The 25,603-nt window shown below is 39.4% G+C and overlaps 1 protein-coding gene across 2 annotated transcripts in view; it reads right to left on the bottom strand.

Annotated features, from left to right (window-relative positions):
* Nucleotides 1-25,603, bottom strand: part of STAC (SH3 and cysteine rich domain) — a 73,661-nt gene that overhangs the window by 44,009 nt on the left and 4,049 nt on the right. Inside the window, exons 1-2 of one of the 2 annotated variants that reach the window (XM_015281697.4) lie at nucleotides 24,178-24,301; nucleotides 6,498-6,774 (exon numbers count right to left, since the gene is read on the bottom strand). In XM_015281697.4, coding sequence (XP_015137183.1) covers nucleotides 6,498-6,774; nucleotides 24,178-24,195 — 295 coding nt within the window. In that variant the 5' untranslated portion in view covers nucleotides 24,196-24,301. Of the gene's footprint in view, nucleotides 1-6,497; nucleotides 6,775-24,177; nucleotides 24,302-25,603 lie in introns of those variants that run through there. The other variant, XM_426020.8, reaches the window with a different exon arrangement.

Genomic DNA, 25,603 nt, shown 5'->3' with positions numbered 1-25,603 from the left:
GTCGAGATGACACTGTCTATCTCTGAGTAATGTATAAGTAGCTGTTGACCGTGTGCTGCATAAACTGATTAATGTGTAGCACTTTATCTCTAACCTCAGTAGAGTTTTGCTTAGCCCTTGTTATAAGGTTCCTCCTGGGAAGAGTTACTGACTTAAGAAAATTACCATTGGAGAAGCCAGGCTCAATGTCAAGCTAATAAATATGTTAAAATCATTATTTTGCATTATCTTTTTTCCTATGTTAAAAAAAAAAAAAAAAAGGCACATGTTTCTTCTAAACTCTTGCACAGAAGTTTCAGAGGGGATTAAAGTAATTTTCACTTACCCACTGATTCTCAAAAGAAGGTTTTGGTGGCCAGAACACTTCAGAATCAATTGGAGTGAGAATCTAAGTCTCCCAAATCCAGGACTATCTTTACAGAAGGGACGGTGAAGAGACAAGGACTTCAGACCGTTAAAGTAATAGGTAGGTTGGCACCCAGTACCAGTCACTGACAAGGCTACACAACTGCCCCTTTCCCTCGCAATCAAAATTAAAAGCCTTTATATTCTAGGGAACCAGATTTTGGAGGGAGGTTGGACTATATGGTATCTCCAGATGCCCTTTTTTAACTCTTAGATTTGCTGATTCTGTGACTCAGATACTTTGGAAACTTCTTTCCACAGGGAAACCTGTTGTCCGCTTGTATCAATAATAAACAATATGGATCTGGGAAGGCTCAGCTGTGACCACGTAAGCCCACTTGGAGAGGGGGTCACAAACTGATCCAGGGGCATCTTCTCACTCTTCTCCATGGAAACATCTCCTGTATGGTGGTGGCAATACACACCTATGGCCTTGAGGTCATCTGGTCATCTTTGACTGAGAGATAGCAGAGGGACTGGGAGGAAGGAAAGGTAGGATGAAAATCAAAATAATACTTTTTTTTTTTCCTTTTGCCTGAAAGAAAACCTTCCGAGAAAAAAAAAAAAAAGTAAGTAAAAGAAGCTCTAAGGGAGTCCTCCAAACTGCAGGCCTTGAACAACATGGCCTGTGTAGATGTCAAGCAGTCATGATCAGCCTGTCGCTTTTTATTGCATCCTTGTCTACCTATACTGGAAGGTTTTGGTGAAACCAGAATATCTACTTGGACCACTAAGTCAGGAAGTTGCAATGCAAAAGCCTTTCTTTCCTTCATTCCTGCATTTGAAAAGCTGGGACCAATTTATCAGTGCTGAGTCCAGCTTTATGGAGGACTCTTTGAAGGGAGAAAAAGGTTGAAAGTTCCAAAAGCTGCAGCAGCACAATGAAATAAAGAAATAAAGGATTTATTTCAAAGCTGTGGCCAGAAGAAATTATTCATGGCACTTGGATGGATGGTTGGAACTCCAAATACACTGGCTAGGCCAGAACAGACAGTGGTAGAAGTGAATTAGCACTGAAGAGACAACACAATTTCACTGTTGAAGTGCACTAAGTACTCTTAGCAGACTGGAAGTAAACTGTGGCAGGGAGATATTACTGGTTTTTATCTTTTTGTTTCTCTGTCTGGAACTGAGTTAGCTCCCTGAGAGAGAAGGTTGAGTAATTTATGTGTAAAAGGACTGTAGTAGTCTGGAAAATCTGCATCCAAGTGAGAAATTCATCTGCCCCAAGACCAACTATACATGCATATATCTAAGTGACAGGTTTGACTTGCTCTGTTCAAGTTTCAAACTAAATTTAATCTTTATGTTATCTCTGTACGTGGACAATCATGACAGCACACAGTCTGTGAAAGATGAATACTCATCCAAAAAAATATTGCCTATATGTAAAGTATTCTTTAAAACATATTTTGTCCCTGCATTTATCTGTCGTCTTGTTACTGCTGCTAGTATAACAGTAGAAAACGTCTAAGGGCAGAGTTGCAGTGGCACAATCCAAAAAGACACATTTTTAACCACTGCTGGACACTGCAGACCACAGTTTTATTTGGTCATTCTGAATCATTGTGGTATCCTACCATGTCTTCCCAAAGATACCCCCAATAAAACAGGTGATTGGTCAGAAATGTGTGTCAGTGATAAGATCAAACATACAGTGAAACTGCTAAGTACACTTCTGAAACACCTGGAGACACACAAGGATGCTTATAAGCGAGCAGCTATTTCCTTAAAACACAGTTTTAAAGGATTGACTTTCAAGTCAGCTATTTTTGAAAGCAAAGTGGCTTATTTTTTTTGCTACACTACTTATATTTGACTTAGATGGAAGCACATTAATTGTGTGTAATATGCTTGGAATGTGTGGAAAATAAAATTTTTTCCATATGAGTCAGCACAGGAAATGAACTGCAAATGAGTAGAATGTTGAGAAGTCTACAGATGGAGATATTTTTTTTTAATACACCAGAGTAGAGTACTGACATCATGACTTCTTATAGAGCAAAGTACCACAGAAATGACTGATGACACACCAGAGACTGAAGAAGAGCAAGCAACAGCTTCCTTCTGATCAGCATAGTTAAATCTTCTCATCTGAAGCAACATTAATATAACAGTTTCTCTCTTTGTTCATGCCAGACAGCTTTGCCTCCCTTTACTGGACATTGCCAAAGCTTACCACGTTCTTGCTGAACACAGAAAATTGTAGATAACACCAAGCCAAAACATCTCTGAATTTGCTTCATTTTCTTCTCAGTGATAAACCAGCACCTTCTGAATAATGACCTACTGATACGTTACATGAGATATTTTGGTTTTCAAAATTTTCCCCTGCTGGAGTTAGATATTAAAATCGTAATAAAAACAGTAATAATGGAAAAATTAGGAGCAAGAACAGCAAATCAACCAGTTTCTAAAAGTCATGCAGGGAGAAGATGTCCGTGAGCGGACATACTTAGGAAAATGTGTAACCTGTCATGGAGCTGAATCCTCAGTCCTAACACTACCAGTGCCTGGAGCTCACAGTGGCAGAAGTGGGGGAATACAAAGTGGCATAAGAGTGAGTGACAGAGGAGAATACTTATTCCAACATATTACTGATTTGCTCTGAAATTACGTGAAGTATTACTACTGACTTCAGTATTAGAACTGGAGATTGTATCACAGCATCTCACAGTGCTGGAAGGCCCTATTAACAAATGGACACTCCATGCACTTCATAGTACTGCTTTGGATCTGACATTATCTCGCATATTGTATTAGGCAGAAAATTACTGCTTCTACGTCAAATTTTTCTTCTCTGTAGAGAGCTGAAACTCGAGCTGCAGTCTAGTATAGTTAGTAGGAACACAGTCGCTCCTGTCTTTAATGTAAGGCAAAAGGCATAGTACTAGTATTAATTAATATTGCTTTTTCTTCCCTTGAGCATGAACTGATACACAAGAGTTTATGAGCAAATTTGCATTGTAGTCATCCTAGTAAACATCTTCCTTTGAGTGCTTAAAACTATTTCATGCATTTGGCCTTTATCTTATGACTGTTCTTCTGTTAAATGAACAAACAGGAACACGTGCTGTGTCCCAGTGGCAAAATTTGGCTCCTGGTGCCAAACAACCAAGGAGAGATGATGCATGTATTTTTTGTAGGGAGATAATATTTCACGCTCCTTCATTTTAATTTTGCTGTCGCTGAAAAGAGCAGCACAGGGATCCTGCTGCCTCTGTTCCAAGTGTCCTGTTCATGTTGAAGCTACAGACAGGCTCTGCCATGCCAGCGAGTCCAAAGTGCGTGCTGCACGCTCGTGCCATGCACAGTTCATCATGCTGCCCCACATCAAACAGAGCTGCTCGGTTTGTGAATTGGGGAACCATTTAAGGTGAACCTGGAATCATTCTTGGTGGCAAAACTGAAACCATCTAAAGTCAAGCTGGGATTTTCCTGGACTCCTTCCCCCAGCCTTCAAAACATGTATCTAGCCTTTGCCTTTACTCACATCAATAAGGAATTTAAAGCCAGAGACACATTACTCTCAAATGTCACTGCCCTTGAAAAATGCAAATAGAGGGAACAAACAGACTCTGTGTTGCAAGCATAAATGCAGGGTTCCTGCACAGAAATGACTTTTTTTTTCCGTCTGCCTGTGGGAGCAGGCTTGACATGATTTCCTGAAAAGTTGCCTGTTTTGCTTCACCAACCCCACCAACCCCCACAGCCCCAATAGTTGTGCAACTTACGTGGATTAATTGAGCTACAAACAGCAACACCCAAATCTCCCATGCTTCTTAAAATAGAGTACAGAGAAACCAGGCATGACTGTGGTAAGGATCAAAGATAGAACATTATGGAAATAGAGTAGACTTCTGTCTGTGAGAATAAGGGCATTTGACTCAAATACGTTATAAGGTAAAATTCTTAACATCTTTTCTTCTCTGCTGTACCTTCAAGCAAAGATATGCTACGGGAGGTCAGAGAAATTCATCTGACTCAGCCTGCCACCAGCCAAAGTAGGTTGCATTAGCTTCTTCAGCAATTATAAAAGGCTTCATTCCCTAATTAAGAGGCTAAGACAGGGAACTGCAAAGGATACAAAAGAAAAGGAAAAAATCAGAAGGCAGGTGGGCTTAAAGCTGATGTTTTGAATCTTAATAGATATGCTTCAGGACTTTTCTACCCCAGGCAGGACATAGAGAACCTAGCAAGGAAGAATGGCACAGATGTTTATGAACCGGAGTTGCTCTCTGCAAAGTTTGCTGCCAGTAATAATCTGTCTTGTGCAGCAGTGTTTTGGAACAGTTTTGCTGAGTTGCGCAGATTTGTGATCATATTAATCTCCATACAATTTTCATGAGAAGTTGCCAGAAATGAGAAGCACTTGTATCTGCAGTATATGTTTGTGAAACTGAGCTATGATAGAACAGTCATCCACATTACAGGAGACAAGTTTTGGCCCTGCTTCCATGCAAGAAGCTATTTTGTCTGCCTATCTCCCAGACATCCTTTAAATCTCTGGACTATACAGTTCCCTTGTGTTGATGCTTTTCTCCTTCTCCCTTTGACTTGTTCCACCCTTTAGAATGGAAGAAACAAATATATGGAATCAAAACTCCTATTTCCCCGACTTTAGTAAAGCTGTGGGGTGGACAAAACCAAGACTCATGTGTTCAGATTGTATTGCATTGGATTTAACATTCTGCTGACTGGCAGCTGCCTTATACAAAGAACATAATTCCTCAAACAAGCAGGGGGACACCAAGCACCCTCATGTGGAAAATAAGGCACCATTCGTTGAGAAAGGTCAAACAACCCTATCAGCATCTTTCAAGAGCTTACCAAGATTTCACATGAAAAACAGTTCCGCACCATGGGGCATTGCTTCTTACAATAAGCTAAACAAACTGCAGACAATAGTTTGTACTCCCAACAAGACCTGCTCTACTTCAATATGAAGCGAAGTCAGCAGTTCACTCCATTTACTGCCCCAAAACATGGAAATTCTGTCGCTCAATTTTACACTGGTGCATTGCCACTGAATTTATTCCTTACTTACTGTGCTGGGGCTAGATGATAAACAATGAGGCCAAACCATGTGCATACCAATCTAGCAGCAGAGACATGCATTTGTAGGACTGCGTTACTGAATAGCAGCTCTTGCAGCTTCCCATAGTGGTGACCACGCATGTTGTACACCTTTAGTCACCTGCCAGCATTTCTTCCCTGACCTCTACCCATATAGCCCCACAGATAATCTGCTGTGTGAAGGGTGCCTTTTTTAGATCTTCTGCTGTGTACTGAAAATTACTTTATGAGCAGAGCTCACCATGGTGTTGTGTTTTGGATTCTCAAGAGAATAATAAATGATTAGTTCCGTCGTCTGTTTCTATCAGTCAGTTAGTCTGTGGCAGTAACTTATATAGCCATGGACAGTTTCAGAGGTGAGGAAGGGAGATCCTTCAAAGGTATGAGGTTTTTGGAGTGTCAGAGACAGCCAGAAGAGAGACACCTAAATCAGCAATCCCAAGAAGGCCTGCAGTGTGAATTCAGTTCATATTTGTTCGGTTGACCTACTCTGCCAAAGCACGTGTTCTGAACAGCCAACATGCACACACAAGTGGCTCAGAGCCTACCACCCAGCAGATGCTACTTCTTGTTCAGTTGTCAGCTGAGATAGATAGGCATCGTCACCATATGTAATGGGAAACAGGGGCAGTGCAAGGTTGGGACAGTCATAAAGAACAAAAGTTAGAATTTCTGCTGTGTAAAAGGGAAAGAATAGCAGACACAAATTTTCAAGATGAATTTCTGCTGTTTCTAGTATAATATATAACAAGGCTTGCACTTGGCGCTCAATATAACCTAAATTTACCCTGGCAGAAACCCTCACCTGTTATTTATGACAACTACATATGTCACCAAGGAAAGAGAATCATGAGTGAATATAGATTTTCTATTTGTTTACAGCAGGTGTGATTTAAATGCAGACCTTTATTGTTTGAGAACTCTCAATTGGAAATCTGGGCTCACATGAATTATGGAAAGTCATCTTCCACATCCTAATGTGGATGCCCATGAGGAGTTTGAAAATTGTTTCTTACCAACAATCATGTGGTTGCAGACATCACAGAAGGTGGGCTTTTTGAAGATGTGCTCCTGGAAGATGTGAGCCTTGTTGTTTTCTGACAGCTGCTGGGTTCTGGTGGGTGAGGACGCCTGGCTCTCCGAGCTGGGGAGCTGCCCTGTACTCGTGCTCACCTCCGGCATCAAGTCCACTTGCAGCTTCACATCACTGTTAGTCCTCTGGAAGAAATTGTCTGCGCTTTTACTCCGCAAGCTTTTGGTCTTGAAGGAGAGTGATCGTTTCAGTTTCTGCAGCTGCAATAAAGAAGACAATTACAATTAGTACCTCTTTCTTTTCAACAGCAAGGTGAGGCTCTTGCTTTTGGCATCTGCTGCTGCTAAGTGAGCAGCAGACTGCCTCTTGTCCCCCAGGCACCTAGGAGCCATTAGCAAACCTGGAGCCACCTGAGTAATAAAACTGACTCTAGAATTTAACTAGCAATTTCAAAACCAAAAAAAACCAAACAGATCCCTACTCGAAAATAAACCACTCTTCATATATTTTCTGATGTGGTCATTAACTTTATATCCCGGAGGAATGCTATTTGACTTTTCTTTCATGTATGACAACCAAGAGATATTGCAGAGAGTTGCACACATACTCCCTTGGAGAATATATTCTTTGCATTCACGCATGAGAACAGTTAGAGCCATTGCATGGCCTTCAGCAGCCTGTAAAGCCATTTCAGGAACAGATGTTAAATGGCATTACAAGAAGAGTGAATTCAGTAAATAAATTTGATATAATTAAATGTCTTGAATTTGGCAGAAACAAAGACTACATGCAGTTTTGATTGAGAAATACTTGTTTAGTTTTTTTTTTTAGACAGGTAAAAAGGTTGAGGAGCATAGTTAACTAGTCAAATGATAGTTAATGCATTAATTAATTCATACTAATCAACTAGCATCCATATAATTTCTTATAAATTGCATTGTGTATTCACTGCAGAATATTAAGCATCACAACGAGGCATGATTAACTCAAATTTATACTATGTTTCTTTACCCACAAAGTGCCTTGTTCCTTATCAGAGCTCGTTTCATCCTTCCCTGGAGAGTTTTATGTAAGGTTGAGAAGGGCACAAGGTGATCCACAGAAGGCATCAGCTTATCAACCACATCAATTTACAGTTTTGTCAACTCCGATCACCCATGAGTAGGGTAAAAGGAAAGAATCCTGGGAAAGCCAGCATTGCACTCACTTTATCTGTGCTGTCTCTGAAGTGTAATACCTCCATCCCATCTTTTTCCTCAGCATTAAATCAGCCATCACAGAATCACTTCAATCACTGCTGCAATTATCTGGGCAAATGTGATATAACATCTGATATTTTCCATGCCTCGTTGGCTGGCTGTGGCAAACCAGCAGGAATGGTTTATATTAGAAGCTGTTTATGTTAGAAACAGTGATGATTGGGAATCATAATTCACACTGATTTAAAGGGAAGAGTTCACGTGCCTTCCCAAAAAAGCATGGGACTGTCACACTGACATAGTGGCCACAGGGTACTTCATTTGTTCTTCCCAGTTTCTCTTTCTGATCCATCCATTTTCTTTGCAATGCAGCCAAAAGTGCACTGTGGGATAAGAGCCTGCAGGCATCCTGAGGGGAAGCTTCTCTACCACCTCCACACATAGGCAGCTTGCCCTTGAAGAAGGGAGATACTCCAGCTCTCTCCCCACCTTGCACAACACCGAACTCCCCAGTCCCAGTAAATGGGCAAAAACCATCGCCTCTGGTTAACAGCATTTTTGTTTGCTACATGGAAAGTTTCCCAGCATCCTGCTAGAGAAACCTTCTGTTCCCTGAGCTGTTTCTCCATAGTGGATTTGGGAGCCAGGGGGGATCAGAGCTAAGGGGCCTCCCCTACATCTCTCTCTGGGCAGAACAGGGGGAGTCCTGGATCCAAAGGAAAGAAATTCCCACCAGTTTGTTAGAAAGTCTCAGTGGGGAAATGCCTAAAGAAGAGTAAGTAGTTAAGTAAGTCAATAAATGTAAGTCAAATGCCAACTTTGAGGCAAGAGCGACTCCTGTTTTATGAAACTAATTCAGCTGAAGGATAAGTAGAGGACTTGCTGAGCCTGAAAACCACCTTAAAACAGCACCAACACAATGTGAGATTCTTCCTCTCCTGTTTAGATGTTAAGTCACTGGCACCCAAAATCACTGTGGTTACTAAGTGCTGAAACTACTTTGTTTTCCCAGTGACAGACAGAAACTCAGTAATAACTTGCCCCCTTGCTACCAAAGTGCTTCCCACCGAAGTCAGACCTAATCAGTGCAGAAAAACAGAATTACACCACCACAAGGTGACTGAAATGGCATTCATTATTGATTTGCCATCCGTTTCTATAGTGTCGCACGAAGTTAATTAAATTTCAAAATACTGCTTCTGCCACAGAAAGAAGACTAAGCTGTGCAGTACAGTATTTTTTTTTTATCATGAATCAACAGTCTTTTAAGCTCAGCAATGCAGTATGTTTCAAGGAGTTCTGCTTTTACTACCTTTACTGCATTCTCCTGTGCACAGTCGTTTGCTAGTCTAGAGATATCCCAGCACCCTTTTTTTCCCCTGGGCAGAAAAGTCAGTAGTTATACAGGGAGGGGTTGTCTAGCATTCAAGCCATGCATGTCCAAACCTATGCATATGCACATGCACTCAGGTGAGTGTGCAGTTGTGCATACTCCATACATCAACAGCCTCAGTGTTCAGAACAGAACACAGATATTCAAGAACAATTTGACAAAATTACATGTATAGGCTTGGCAGGCATCTCCGCGTGAACTAATAATCCTGAGCACTATCCTGCGTTAAAATCATTTTCAAGACAAGGTGGGCATTCTTGCTGTTACTCAGATGCAGAACTCTCACTGTGAAGTGTGCTATGGACAGGCCCACCCTTTAACTGGAAGATTTTAAATGTAAACACTGGCTTATAACAGCCCTGGTTTTGATCTGCCATTAACTGATTTAATGTACTTGTGCTGCTACTCCTAAGGGAGAAGCTGTGGAATTCAATTGGAATCAGCTCTGTCAATAGAGAGAGAAGTATGCAAATTTTAGCATGATTAATTTCCTTCTGCAGAATTAATTTAGCCCAAAGTTAAGTCATAGACAAAAACACTACCAAACTTTAGAAAAATGTGAGACTGTGATTGTTCTGTGTTTGACCCTACTTCAACACTTCAGCGAAATATCACAAACAAAATCACGGACTGAAAAAAGACCTAAACCAGTAACTAAAAGGCTTTAAGAAACACACTGGAGATAATTCTCCTAGGCCTTTCACATTTTCTGCCCTGCGGGGAAGGTCACAAACAAGCTTTTGCTTAAATAAATAAATAAGATCAAATTAAAATTCCCACAAGCAAAAGAGCTTTTCTAGAATTGTGATAGGATCACAAGACTTCACAATACCGATCCTTCAGAAACATGAACCTTTGCTATCAAATTCAAGATGTTCTGGTGGGATGGAATTAGTCTCTGGTCAAAAGCTTCTTATCGGTCACACAACTCAATGTATTAAACCTGTGGACAAGGAAGAGATAAGTGAAATAGCCAAACCCTGGATCTTTATTAACCTTTTTTTCAGCATTATCCAACACGATCTCCATCTTCTTCAGAGTTATTGAATGTTCGTGCTTCAAGGAATCAGGAAGCCCTGATGAACTACAGCTTATCAACACCTCCTCTGCTTCTGATTTCCCTTTACTACATCTCTTCAGCTGCTATAACCAGAAAGCAGCAGGCAGCAAAAGGACAGCTTTTGAAATTCACTCCTTGAGTTAGCGGCTGTCACTGATATAGATTTGAATGGGAGTTACACCTGCCATTGCTTAGACTTTATTTTACGTGGAAAGCACACAACTCTTTTCTACAGTTCCGGTTTAAGAACTTCGAGGTGAAGCTGGGGACATATCAGTGATCTGAACTGCTTTATCAACACCAACTTTGCAATTAGAAAAGATAAACATATAATTTCCAATTGTCCACTCTGCAAAGAATAACTTGTTTGGGCTCCTAAACACTCCCCTGATATCTAGCTTTTTTCCCAAGCCTCTCTGGATCTGTCTACAACTGCAGACAACGTGGTTCAGCAGGAGCAGATTTGCAGAATGAAATGGAGGGTGTTGAAATGCATACAGCATGCAAACATTTCAGGGCACAGAATACTCTGAAGGAGCAGCCCATTAGCCCTTACGTGCATTAAGTGCACGCCTGGAGCACAAGCAAATCCCCAGGAGATGCAGCCTGTGCTCAGTGAGACTGTGGGGTGTTCCACAACTGAGAGGTTTGCTTTAAAACTGTACTCCCAAACCAAATTAAAATGCTAAGGTAAGTTTCCTCTCCACCATTACCAATTCTCTAGAAAAACTTCTCCATCACACCTTTTTACCATTCAAAGCTCAGAGAAAGCCCCACTCCCTCCACGTGAGTGCTTCACTCCTCTTTCATAAGCTCTCTCCTTAGTGATCTCAAGGTGAATGGTAGTTAACTGGAAGGATGAGCAAGCAGTTGGATTATATTGTGTTTGCTTGGACCATCATCTTTGGCATTTAGAGCAACCCTGTTGGGAGTTATTTGCTTCCCGACATGCTTGCTCCCTGCTCAGCCACTGCTAGCCATCCTTGGCAGTAGTAGAGGCTCCTGGACTGTACGAGGCCAACAAGAAGGTTGGTTTTATAAATTTCCACATTTATCTTCCACAAGGAAAGAACAAATGAAATAGGCTTATCAACTGTCCTTTACTGACAGACCACATGACAAAACCCTGATTTTCGTATGTCAGCAGTGCTATTGTCCTAGTAAAAACAACAATAAAGCGACTGCTTGCTCTTCTCTATCCCTTTCTTCACACCCGTGTTAGCAACACCATTAGGTGAATTACAAGTAACGCGAGGCATTTATGGTGTTGGGATGAACCCTTAGGACAATTTGTTTGCTCCAATCCTTATAAAATGTACCTCTTTTGTTCAGCTATGGAGACTACAAGCACTGTCAGTGGTTTTCCTTCACTGCTGTAAGATAAACATCCACCTTCTATAAGGAATCATTTCCTCCTTCTTTCAGTTTCTTAAAACAACTTTCCAAATTATTTGACTCTTGTGTTGTTATAAATGAAAGACTTCAACATGCAGAACTGTTGTGTAGATTAACTAGAGATCATGTCAGGTACATCACCAAAAGGGACTCAAACCAAAAGTCTTTCAAAAAAGGGAAAGAACAACAGTGTTGACAAATGAAATCTATTCTACCAAATGCAGTCCATTTACTGGGCCAAGGAGCGTTCATTTTGTACCAGCAACCCCCTAAGTATACTCCAGATGCTAAATGGATTTGTTGAAGGACTAGGTGTTACCAGGGTGTCAGCTAGCCTGGGGGCATTGCTGGGCTTCAGCACGCTGCATTGATTAGAGCAAACAAGAAAACTCCTCCAGCAGAAGTGATGCTTTTGTGAACATGGAGGCTTGCAATTTTCTTCTTAAAATTGAGGGACACAAAAGCAAGTGATTTTTGAGCACAAATGAGAGTGGGATTGTTTTGTTCTTCTCTAGTTTTGATTTAAAAATGCAATGCCTTGGCATTTTAATGAGCAAAATAAGATTATGACACGTCCAAAGCCAGTATGCAGTTTTATAAATAACATGTTTGTCTGTTGATGAGAGAAATACCATGTCTTATAGAATTAACAAGATAAAAGGACATCTCAAACACTTAAGGGGCTGGTATGTTTCTTGGCAAACTATCCAAGATAAAATTTGTAAGCAAAGCTGATTCCTTTTCTGTCGTCTCCTTTCTAAATAATAAATAGTACAGATACACTGCTAGTACAAATTGAATTAGCTAAACTGACTTCAATCGCTGCCAATTTATACAGTCTGAGAATCTAGCTCTATTATGCATTTGTGGCTGCCCTAGACAGCTTTCTTAGAAGCTTTTAATCCTTTTAATCCACTACAGACAAAGAGAGAATGCTCATCACTGCACAATCTGCTATGTAACATATTTGTGTTTTTTTTCCAAAAAGGTTGCAAAGCCGCCATTAAAACAAATACATTTGTTATTGCTGTAAAAAAAAAAAAAATCATCTGTCTACTCAAATACTGTATTGGACTACTCAAAGGGGAAATATTTTCTGTAATACCTAATAATAATATTATTGATTTATCGGGTACCTCCAGCTACTCTGGTTGGTTATTGTTGCTCTGACCATCATCCTCACATTACCCTCCCTGAACTCCACTGTTTTTGATACTCACCCACTGATCCTCAAACCAATTTAGGATATAAACCTTTCCAGGCAGGGCTCTTTCTTACTGTTATTTTGTTTGACATGCAGACCTAACTACAATGAAATGCTCTGATTGGCACATCAGAGTGCAACAGCAAAAATTCCTGAAAGAGCCTCAGGGATTTCTTTCAAAGCACGCAATCTGAGGAGATGCTAATTTGTCACCGTTCCCACAAATGTCACTGTGAATCACACATTCTCAGCCCTCTACTGATGTACTACATCCTTGGCAGCTGTGTGTTTGCATATCTAATTGGCAGACCTCTAGATTATCAAGAGGTACAGTCTGCACGTGTAGCCAAAGAGTGTGTTTGCTTAGGAGTTTTGTCCCTTCTATATAACTCTCTGGTTTGGTATAAACCATCCTGAATACCCTACCTAGATCTCAACAATGCCTTCTGCTGTTGGCCCAAAAACCTATAGTTCAAGGTACATCTTCTAACATTGCAAAGAATCAGAACTAGCAAATATGTGAAACAAATATGAAATAAAATGCCTGACAATATGAAATGGTTTGCCTTTTGCTCTAAATTCCTTTACGTAGCCTTGAAATTCAGCATAAGGTGTGACTGCCTTCCAGGGAGTGGCACACTTGAGGAAACACAAACAATTTATTAACTACAATAATTTCCATCAAATTTCAAGGAAGTTCTTTTTTGTCTTCATTATATTCTGAGTAGTCTACTTAGTCATAAGGCACAAAAAGAGTAAACTCTATGTGAGATATTCTGCAACTGTGACTTACCCTGAGCTCGTATTAGCTTCCCTGCCAAATATATTTATATACTAGCTTCTAAAGACACACTGTCCTTTAAACATTTTAAAACAGCTTGTAAAAAGAAGGTAACATATGCAAAATAAATATAACAATATTTGTATGCATGTGAAAACCAGAAAATTATTTTTTTAATCAAGCACTAAGCAATTTTTTCTCCCCCTGAGAACTGCAACATTAAATACATTTATTTATCTAGCTAAAACTCTCAAATGCTGTATGTAAAAGAATTTTTTTCTGTTGAGTTTTCAAGCAGCCCTATTTTGATGTGCTCATCTTTTTTTTTCTGTTAATCAAGCTACACTAGAATCAGTAATCTAGAAAGAAAAGATCGTATATTACACTTCTGTTCCCAAGAGATTTCATCTCTATTAGTATTGCTTCAAATTTCACAACAAGTTGAGTTTGAGAAAAATGCCGGTGAAAGAGTGGTTGTTTTATCATTGTGTACATGTCACTCAATCATGTTTTGTATTAAGCCTGCTTCTGGCAGAGAGGAATAACAGTGAATCTTTCTCAAATCCGCAGCATTTCAAACCAACAACTCACAAGAGCATCTTTTGGGGAACCTTCTCATCCAAATCATGAAAATCAGATTGAGCCCCAAAGTTAGATACGTAGAGTTCATTGTGTTTAGCTCAACGATCATCAGTTCTTCCTCCTTGGTGAACTAATGCACAGATCAAAACATGTTACAGATCAAACTAAGCAATGTTTCATCCATTCCCAGAACATGCTGATTGCTTTTTGTTGGGATTGAAAAACATTTTGTCCCTTCTCTTGCCTCACCTAGCAAAGAGGAGATGCTTCTGTCCAGAGAAGAAGGCAAGACTATAAATTCTGTATTTAATCAGAGGAATATGTTCTCCCTTCCACCAAACAACTGTTCCAACATGTGTGGCATCAGCTGTGGGAGATCTCCTGTAATTCAGGTTATGAGATGTGGCTGGTGGAATGGCTGGCTACAAACTTCTCTGTGGCTTCTCTCTTCATGGCCAGGCAATTTAATCTCCAGTCTTTCCTCCTGAAGCTAGCAGACAAGCTCACAATGCAAGCAAGAGCTGTTGAGGAGCAGTCCTTCCACTTCTTCAAAATCCCCTTCTAACTTTTGTTTTCAAAATGGCTGTGTTTACTACTTCTTGGTTGGTACCCTGGGTTCCACCTCAGTTATCTGATTGCTAAGTAGCTGGTCATCTCCACACCTTGTCCCTGTTAGGATGATGTGCACATGTGGTTATCTCCTAACATTTGACATAAGAGGAATTTAGACTGTTGTCTCTGAGGTCTCATCCATGAATCCTGCAATTTTGCTGCTCCATTTGGATGTTTCTTTTCCATTTCACCTTCTAAATGGAATAGTGATTTCCCTTTGGTAACTCCTGACATACTCTTGTAATAATTGCAGCAGTGGAAGTGGCACAGTGAATTTCGGAGATTAAAAGGCTGGATTTCAGAGTAATGTAAATCCAGGCAGCCCTGCTGAGGTGAATGAAGCTACACTGCATGCACCTGCTGAGAGTCTGCAACAATAATAACAAGGCCTGAGTTTTGCTTCTTTTTCTTCGCACGAATAATCTGTGATGAATATGATTGTGAATGTAGGATTAATCATCCACGATTGTGCCTTGTATCTGTCCAACTATGAAGCATGCACCATTATTTTTCATTATTGCTCTTTCAAGACATTAAAGCTCACTTAGATCTTCTTAAAAAATACAACTTCTGCTAAGAAGTGCTGGTCTACCTATGATAATAATTTTCACCAATTCATTTTGTTCATCTGTTCATCTTTTTTTCATTTATTTATTCATTTTTTTTTAACAGAGCTGTTTAGCTGTTCAGCAAAAACAGACACTACTTTAAATGGTAGTATGTCTCTTGAAACAAACATGGAAATACATCTGGCAGGGAGGATGACAGTAACTGAGGGGGCAAATTAGCATCAGCACCAGATCCCACATACCATGTAATCACATTTGTATTGTCCACAAAAAGGAGGAATGAGACCTACTGGGAGTTGTGATAGTTAATATTTTAGTGTTTCCACTCCTCCTTCTGGGGTTCCAAAATTAGGCTGCTAAAATTGCTTCATGATGAAAGCATATAAGTGCTCAGCTCTACAACAGAGTTGTTGTCACTGGGCCAAATCCTAAGGTCTTTGCTCACTCCTAACTCCCGCTGACTTCAGTGAGCATGGTTCCCAAGTAAAGGTTGGGGATTTGGCAGGACTATCGTTTTGTTTGTTTTGAAATGAAACTTTTTTTTACTGTTTTACTTTGTGCATTAAGAGCAAAGGATTTCTGACTGCAGCACGAATAGCCACCTGAACACACGTGGCATCCTGTTATCTGACGGACTTCATTCATCCTTCCTATTTCTGAAACCCTATCAGTCACTCTCTTCTCACAACCAAATACTGACAGACCAATGGAACACCTATGCCTCTTGCTTTTGTTTTTCCCCTATGTTTGTTTCAAATCTGTACCTAGCGTGACTTTATTCTGCCTAAATGTCTCCCTTAACTACTGTGCCTTAAGTCTGACACAACACTAGCTCATTTTCTGATCACAGAAAGAACAGAACCATAATGCCAGGATTTGGTTGCTACATGGCCTATTAGCTTAAAAAAAAAACAACCACCCAACACACATAAACAAAGCTATTCTGGCTTATTTGATCCCATAGGTTTCTGCACCTCCTTCTTTGCTGTCAATCCACAAACAGACTCACATCCACATTATACAACTTGTTCCCATCTTTCCACTTCAAACTCTTCTTAGTGGGAAGATTATGCCTTACAGAGTATTAGCAGTGTTTGATGGCTCATTTTCAGTTTTTCTTTTTTCACGACCTCCTGCCACTGCAAGTGCTTATTTTTACAACCTGGTTGCAAATTTTCTGCCTCCTGTCTTCTTTTTATCCCTCCCAAAGCCTGAAACTGTCCCATCCTTTAAATGCTGCCTCTTGCCAGCTGCTCTGGAGACCAGGTTACTGGCATGGTTACTTTACCAATGTCTATTCTGAAGCTGCTGTCCTGGTGTGCAGGTACAATACAGCCCTGGCACCCCTTGACCTGCAGCCCAGGATCTGGGGGAAGCATCAACAGCACAGGTCGAGCAAAGTTAATGCCTCTGGGCTTCTCATTGCTCCACACTGGGACCCAGTGAGTTTCTTCCATCTTGTTTTTCCAGCTCTAGAGTCCTATAGCAACTACCAGATACATGGCAAATACTGTCATTTATAAATCAAGATCTTTTTCCACCTTGGTTAACATCTTCCTTGCTTGCTATACATCTAATTATTTTATTATCGACCATGGCAGAGATCTGTTTATTTCCAGATCCAGTCTTGATCTGGCACAGTTTTCTCGCAATAGGTCTTCTCGTAATGCAACTTAGGGCTTGCATTTACACCTTCCAGCACATCTACTCCAGTCATTTTCTGATTTTCAAACAGTACTTTCAAATCATTTGAAGGAAAATTACTCCTGTATTACTCAGTTTTCAAGGAACCTTCTGGTAGTACAGAAAGTTTCCATCTAAGTAAGTCTGTCCTTTGTCTTGCTATCATTCCAGGTAAGTGATGCTCAGCAAAAACTGCATTGAGTGTTGTACATAAAGAATAAACCAAATATCCACAGGAAGAGTTTAACTTGATGATGATGATGTTGTATATACGGAATTACAGTTACTTGGCACTATATGGAAATACTTTAAGGCCTGAATAATGCATCAAGTTTATAATGTAAGTATATATATTTGGAGATGTTAATTGGCAAGTTATGTATGAGATTTATTGTACATCTTTTACTCCTTTTACCTCAGGCTAATCTGTTTCTTTTGTATTTTTCCTAAACCTCCAAGCTGCTGAACATCTTCAGCCAGCTATTGTTTCAAGATCAACCCTGCAAAACAAAAACATTTTATTTTTATCCTCACCAGCTGCACAACTTTCCTTCTCAAATTACCTCTATCAAAGTATCAGGACAAAAAATGACTGACTGCACTGTGTTTTTGTACTGAGACATCTAGATACTTCTAAAAAAAAATAGTTACACACAGAATATCACAAACAGAAGGAGAGAATTTAAGACTGCAACTTTGAGGTACTGCAGTTTTTACTCAGTATTAAAAGGGATCTTTAAGCCCCTCAGAATCTAGCTTTAAAGTTTAGCTGCTGCTACTGAAAGCCTGTGCATAATGAGCTAAGAATTAAAAAATAAATGAATAAAGGACTTGTAACACTACCATACAGTTGGGCTCTCCAAAAAAATGAAGCATATTTTAACTTCAGATTGTTTGTGTTGAGAGAGAAAAGAGCTTGGTATTGACATAAGATACCAACAGATTTTAGAGTAATTGTTTTTATGATGGGAAAGTGAGGGATTTCAAGTGAGTAAAACACTGTGTTTTCTGACAGAAATAATGGCAGTGACTTCAGTGGGGTTGTGTGAGGGATTCAGGCAGGCAAGAGAGCAGTGGGGAAGAAGAGGAGAGGAAAGCCAAGTGAGGACAGAGCGTGTTTGGAAAAACATGAACATGGATCCTGTGTTAAGAGTGGGTATTTCCATGAAATGTATCACTTTGGCTAGTCTGCTGTCAGAGCAGCTACCATTCTTGGTATCAGTAGAGAGGTACTGATTCATGAGGAGTGTGGCATACTATAGCAGATATCAGAGCCTGAAGAGCAACCAGCCGCTGTTGAATTGAAGAGCAAGAGCACTGATAACTTCTAAGATTTATACCTGCTTTTTCTCATCAACTGATTTTTTTTATACATAGCAGTGACTCTGAGTATGACTGTGCTGGAGGAATGATAACTCATGGAAAGGAGATCTTTTTCTGGAACAGAGCAGCTGGTAGTAAAGGCCAAATGATGTTACCTCACTTGCCACTTCAGGAATATTGTATTTATTGCAATGTGTTCCCTGCGGGGTCAGAAAAAAGAGGCTGGTTTTCTCATCTTGTTTAAAAAGGATCTGACTATTTTTCTCTGACCTGAGGGGCTACTTCTTATGGCCACCATCTATTCACAGCTGAATTCTCCTCAGAAATTTTAGGTTTGGCTTTCTTTTTTTTTTTTTAAATCTTTGTAAAATGCTTTTACTTCATCTACATTCTAGCAGGCTTCAAGTATGTTTGTTGCAGCTGTTGGAATTAACTTTAGATTTGATAATCTTGAGGGACTCATCTGTCCAGAGCATTCTTCTTAGATGCCAGGTAGGAACTGCTAAAAGAAAAAGTGCTACCAAGGGCTACCAAGGATCCCAAGGTTGTATGCAGGAACGTACGCTGCTATGGACGCAGGAGCTCAAAAGCCCTCCACTGGCAACAGAGTTGAAAAGGGATCTCCTGAGTTAAATTACTACCTACTGAGATAGGAGGCTAAGACAAGGGGAGATTAAGAGGGTTTAATTTCTTCTGCATAAGGAATGTTTTCTGTTACCTCATTGTCTGAGTTCTAAATTTATGTATAGCTTCCTGCATGTACATTAGAAGGAGAGAACGATGTTACATTAAGAGAGAAATAGGCACCCACACACGGAGCACAGACAGTATAATGCCAGACAACACAGGGAAACTAAAATGCAACTTGAAGAATTTATTTGTGAATAAAACAAGCACAGCTTGGATACAGATGAAAAGGAAAATGCAAACAGTAGGGTTTGCTTTTTTCCAAGAGTGCTTACGGCATGAATGCCAGCCTCCACATGGTATTTCTAAAAGGCCCTTTCCCTAACTGAAGAACCACCATCTATTTTCTTAACAGGCATGTTTTAACTTGGCTAACCGTGGAAACCTGGAAATTTTGCCTCAAAAGACAAACCTTGCCCTATGTCAGAGTGCCTAGTCCTGGATTAAAACGTTCAGGTGAGAAAAGGAGAAGAGAGAGAAGTACCGAAAGGCAGAGAGTGAACAAGCCAGCAAAAAAAGTTAAGTGTTCATCATCTGGATCTTTTGGATGGCCATGAGAATGAAGTTCATTTGTCATTATGACTAACTACAGGAGGTAGATCTAACTGCTGTGCACCTGCCAAAGACTGCTCTGTGCCCATACTTCATGAAGCGGGTACATGATTGATCTGGTAGCTAGAGTTTAATAGTAGTGCTTCATATCTTGAAGCCTGGATAGGCTCAATTTCTTTTCTCTTTTTGTCATAGGTGCATAACTTTCCATTATAGGACTGCAAAACAGCAATTCCACATAGCAAAAAAAGTTCTAATTTTGAATGATTTTTTTTTTCACATTGACATAAAAAACCAGCTGCAGCCTTTCAAAATCTCTTTGAGAGGACTGTGGGCAGAAGAGTAAACTTCCAGGGAAGGAAACAATTGACCAGTTTTTGTCTGTAAGGTTCAAGACCTTGCTGTGACAGATTCAAAGAGGTGTTCACCCTACTTAAATTCAAGCTCTTAACTCAGCAGTAGCTGTGTACTGTTGTAAAAGGAAAGTGACTTCCTCTCAAAGAGGCTAATTCCGAACACATTAGACAGGCTTTTGCTTTAAATTACACCTTTAATAAAACTGCTTCTGTCTGTGTCTGTTTGTAACACAGGGAGACTGAAGTACTAACTTCCAAAAGTTGGACTCTGATTACAGGTGGGTCTGTATGAATTAACCTATGGTTTTTCTCCTCTTTTGACGAGAAATTTCATCTGCAATGAGGGAAAGGTTCCTCAATAAAGTTTACACACTCAATAAGTACTTCTCCAAAACCAAAGATTTTGACCAAAAAGAAAAGAGCACTTGACAAACACACTTGGTCAAAATGTTCATTATCAGATATGTTTGGCATATCATCACAAGTCACATTATCGTAGAATCACAGAATGATTTGGCTTGGAAGGGACCTTTAAGATTATCTAATTCCAACTCCTGTTATAGGCAGAGTTTTCAGTGTCTGTGCTCAATCCTGAGATATTTTGGTTTCCAGAATCATTACCAGAGCTTTTAAAGTGACAAGAGAAAAACTGGCAAATCAATAGGAATATTACAGCTATACATGCAATGTTCGAGGAGGTGATTTCTATGCCTCATGTCAGGAATCTGACTTGGACTAGAAAAGCTGGTCATTCCTCTCCACTGTGCATAAATAATCTTTGTAAAACTCAAATGAAGTTAAATGTTGGGGGTAATGGAGATGTGAGTGCAGCTCTAAGACCATATTTAACTCTATTTGCTATAACAAGCTGTCAGGGTGACTTTGCTCTCTCACGTGAGCTATGCCTTTGTAATTCTTTGACTTACTCTGAGAAATAAGCTATATCCTAAATAATGATTTTAGTAGCTTTGTGAACACCAGCTTGTAGTATTTTGCTCCTTTCTGAATCAAACCTAATCATCAGTTACTATAGGTCAGCTGCATTTTGCTCTTCTATTCAGAAAACTAGACTGCTAAAATGATCTTAATAAAGCAGTGCATGTGTGGCATTTCAATAAAGCTTTTAAATGGCACTCAGAATGAAGCATATTATGTCTCAAGAAAAGAAAAGCATTCAAGCAATCACTGTTACTCACCTAAAGGCCTCTTGTCTGCAAATCCATATTGAACTTGCAGTGTTCTGCAGCTGGGAAACACCCTTTTCTCACAATTATTAATTGATTGGTCATTTGTCTATGCAACTGCAAATTGTGCAGGACTGAATACAGAGTCAAGGATATTCAACTTGTGCATTCACTACTGAAAATTTAGTCCTCTGCCTGACAAATATGGGGAAAAATATCAAATATGAGATTAATGCAATCTTCTACCCATCATAAGCATACAGTAATGGCTCAGGTAGATAACAAGAAAAATACTTGTCATAAGACTATCAGAAACAATAGTTTGGGATCAAGAGGTTATGTGTTACTTTCATTTAAATTAAATGAACTGTGAGGGAAAAAATGAACCTCTAAGCAAAGTTTCAGACTTCAAGAGGATAGCCTTTGATGTGCTTCATTCTCTTAAAGGAATTCAAAGCCTTCAGCACTCTCAGATCCCTAGGGATTTATTTTACATGGAACCCTGGAGTGCGACACAGAAGGACCCAAGCTTGTGCCTGTCTGAACCAATATGTCTATCAAAAGCAGCATGAAGTTCTTGGTGGTGGTCTAGAAAGAAGCATGGCTGTGTAAGCAGGTTACTACATTGCTGCTAATGATTGAAGGCAGTCAGCAAGTTCTGAGAGCTGATGAACCCCTATGGCTGTGGGTTGTGGAATGGCCTTGGCCTTTGTTAGACACGAGGTATCAGGTTAGAGACATGCTTCACAGAGAAAGGAGACCAAATAGAAACCATTAGACACTTGGATGTGCTTGGGTGTGCAAGAGGTGTAGAATTTCTTCAAAAAGTAAATATGTTAATGCTACCTGTAATATGAAACAAAAAGAAATAAAAAGATGCCATAGATGTATGTTCCTGGCAAACTGCTTGAAAATAGTTACCTCAGAAAGGAAATCGGGAAGGAGTTGAGTCCACAAAAAATGGTGAGGAGTGGAGTGAGAGAAAGAAAAAGAGTAAAAAATAAAACTGGCATGCAAGTGAAATTTGAGCTTTCAAGTTGAGCTGCTAAGGTTTAAGCATGTTAATTGCCAAGGAAAGTTGAGAGAGCCCTTGCAAAAGGTATTTAAGGAAATGCCAAAGGATTGATGCAGACTGGGGAATGGAAAAGAAGAAACAGACTGTGGTACAGCAAAGAAGGGATAAAAGGCAAACTCATAGTTTATTAATGCTTCATCTCACATTCTTCCCAGAACAATGATCCTGGGGTAAAATAACAGGAATAATAGGAAAGCATTTGCAGAAATTTATGGTATAAGATCAAAAAAGCAGTTCAGTGTACCTGCTGAGGTGAAAAGGAGAAAAATCTCTATTACAAAATTTTACTTTGCAAGTCTAGGACCAAGTTATCTTAATTAATTTTATCAAGCCAGAAATAATACAGAAAAATATAAATCTATTCCAAGAGGGGGTGGGGGGGGGAAGGGATCCCAGAAAATGGATATTCGTAGATCTGACCTCAACCAACAGTGCAGCCAACAACAACAACAAAAGAAAACAACCAGATCCTCCTAGACTAGTTGTCTTGGACTAGTTATCTTTCTAGTCAAAGAAAATTTGGTAGACCTAAGGAAGATTTGGTCTATTTCAATGTGTTATCAAATAGGAATCTATTAGCCAAGACATGAAAGAATGGAAGTAGTGGAGAAATTGTAAGATGTGAAGGAAAGTGAGTCTAATGGATGAGAGTTTCTGCTGAAAGAAATACTAGCTTGAAGGAAGACCATTAGTGGAGTTCTTCAAATAACAACACCAGCCATTTTAAGGCCAATCTTGCTTCCTGTATTTTCATTACTGAATGTGATGCAAAGATAAAGTGCGTCATATGGCCATTTCCTTCTTACATGAGGCTGCAGGCATTATCAAGACTGAAAAGGCTTGGGGCTTGAGAGATGGAGTTACAGAAATACAGTGGAGATCAGCAGTGCAAATGCATGCTTAGGCACTTGAGACCTGATGCAAACCACTCCAGATGAAGATGGACGAATCTATCCTAATAATTGAAAATCATGGAAGAGAAATAGGATTGTGACTTCAGACTGACTGAAGGGTGTCTAGAACACACAAAGAGGATGTAGTGAGGACCTTAAAAAGCAGGGTTTCTGGGCAAGTTAATGACGAATTAGTGATATTGTACAAAAGCTCATGTGGAATATTTTGCACAAAGTCAGACAATGTTTTTCAAGAACTGAAACAGGTGAACAGATCTGCCATTAGAATGAGATGAAGAACAGAGAGTTTATCTTATATTAGCCTGACTTGTTTAGTCTAGAAAATAAAAGGCTTGGAAAGAGTATAAAAGGCTACTCCTAAATGACGGAAACACATAGTAAGAATGGTAAAACCTGTTTCAGCTAAATACCATCAAAAGTACAATGCCACACAAGTTGGCCAGAGACAAAGTTAGACTGGAATTAGAAGGAAAGGGCAGAGGGCATCCCTTAGCCATTAGAACATCCAGGTGCTGGAAGAGTCTTTCAAAAAGAGTAGCAATAAGTTCTGAGGACTACTTTAAGAAAGAGGATACCAGATAATAGGCTGTGATAGCAGATCTGGACTGTCTTCCAGCTTTGAAAGCAACTTTGTTTCTTTCAGTAAAAATTTGCACTTCTAGTAAATTGTTTTTTTTGTTTGTTTGTTTGTTTTGTTTTGTTTTTACCATGCCAGACTTGATTCAAGTCATCTTTACTTGCTGAAAGCTAATAGACATTTTCTTCACTTTGGCAAAGTAGAAAGTGTGGATAAAAGAGAATGAACTGATCACTTTTCTGTTTTGCCTTAGATATCTCAATGCACCTAAGAAATTATGCAACGTTTATCTCAAAGAAAAACAATAGCAGAGTGTTTTAATCAGGAGAAACGTAAGAAAGAGAAAAGTCAAAATAAATGTAAATACAAGAACTCTGTTCAAGAAAATATTGATAGGGTATTATTTTCTTACTGTTAAGGAAATCCTTTAGTTACTTAATCTGCTACAGAAAGTAGCATCTTAAAAAGACCTAAGCACATTTATTTTCCCCAGTCTTACTTCACAGTATGTACTCACCATTTTGTGCAGAGGCATGTGGGTAAGATTAAGGAGAACCCTTCCACGGGATTTTTTTAAGCTCTTTGGTATTCCTTTGAAAACCTCACCAGTAGTTTACATACTGGGTATTTAGCGGTAGTGTGGAGGGTGAAACACTAACTGCACACTATACTCTCTGCCTCTTTAAATATTCATTGATGAGTAACCATCTATGGAGCCTCATAAAGAATTAACTCTTTAAATGGGGAAGATCTCTGCTTACGTGCACAGCACAAATCCTATATGATTTAAATCCCACACAATCCTATTAAAATCCAAAGAGTTTCAAGCTGTTTGCATTGTTCATTATCTAATATTAACACCTGGTTTTGAAATCTTATGCAAGCAACATTGCTCTATTAGACTAGCAAAACAGGAGAAAGTAAATCCAACCTTCTCAACCGATTTGGGAATATAAGTAAATTACATCCATACCTTGAACCTCAATGCTGAATCAATTTCTTGTTTTACTACTTTTCAGCAACTTCCATCTTACGTATAACGTATCAGGTTAGCTAGAGCTTGAACAATTGTGCTACATCTCCTGAACTGACATTTCTGAACTTGAAGTATGCATTTCCCTGAATACTGGCTAATGAATAGTATGTGTGCAGAAGTGCCAGACTGAGAAACTCACTTATTTTGCGAAATACATATTCCGAACGTCATATTCATTTGGAGGATCAGTTTCTACTTCTTTTTTCCCATTTTCAGCTGTTCAACTTACCTAACTGACCTGAGTGTAAGCAATTTGTTAGGCCAATGAAATTGCTGGTGTGAAGATATTGCACCAAAGATACGTGACTGCAGCACATCATAATTATACCTGAACTTTAAAAAAAAAAAAAGGAGACGGAAATGGGCAAAGCTGTGAAAGAAAATTTGGCCTTCATAGAGATTCACTACTATCTATAAATAAGTAACTTTTACATGAGAGATTGCTTCCAATGACAAAGGTCAAGGTTTAATACTCCTTCTAGAGTGCAGGCAAGAACCTGACAAGTGTTTTGCCTACTTTAAACAAGACACTAATAATCCGAAGACCAGTGCTGACCGATCCTGCAGGTACTAGCTTAAACATTACAGATGTTCAAGCTCCCTTCCAACTTAAAAACAGGAAAGGCATTTTCTAAGATGTTGTCCACTGTCTATGAATATCCCCAGTCATTATTCACAATACAGCAATACTGACTTGACTCAAACCTATTCAGAAATCAGCAGATGGTTTCTTTCCTCTTCATATAGATGTGCAAGTTAAATATAAAAAGGATAAAGCTAAAGGAGTTATGTGCCAATTATGCCAGAACATACAGAAATATTGTCAGATGTGATAATATTTTCTTTAGACTCACCTTCCCCCCAAATTTTAGCTTTCTTTACTAAATTCAAGGTACCTTTATACACA

Source organism: Gallus gallus, chromosome 2 (assembly GCF_016699485.2).
Source record: "Gallus gallus isolate bGalGal1 chromosome 2, bGalGal1.mat.broiler.GRCg7b, whole genome shotgun sequence".
In the NCBI taxonomy this organism is placed as follows: Eukaryota; Metazoa; Chordata; class Aves; order Galliformes; family Phasianidae; genus Gallus; species Gallus gallus.
The sequence above is the reverse complement of the archived record's forward strand: the minus strand, read 5'-3'. Positions and strand labels throughout refer to the sequence as shown.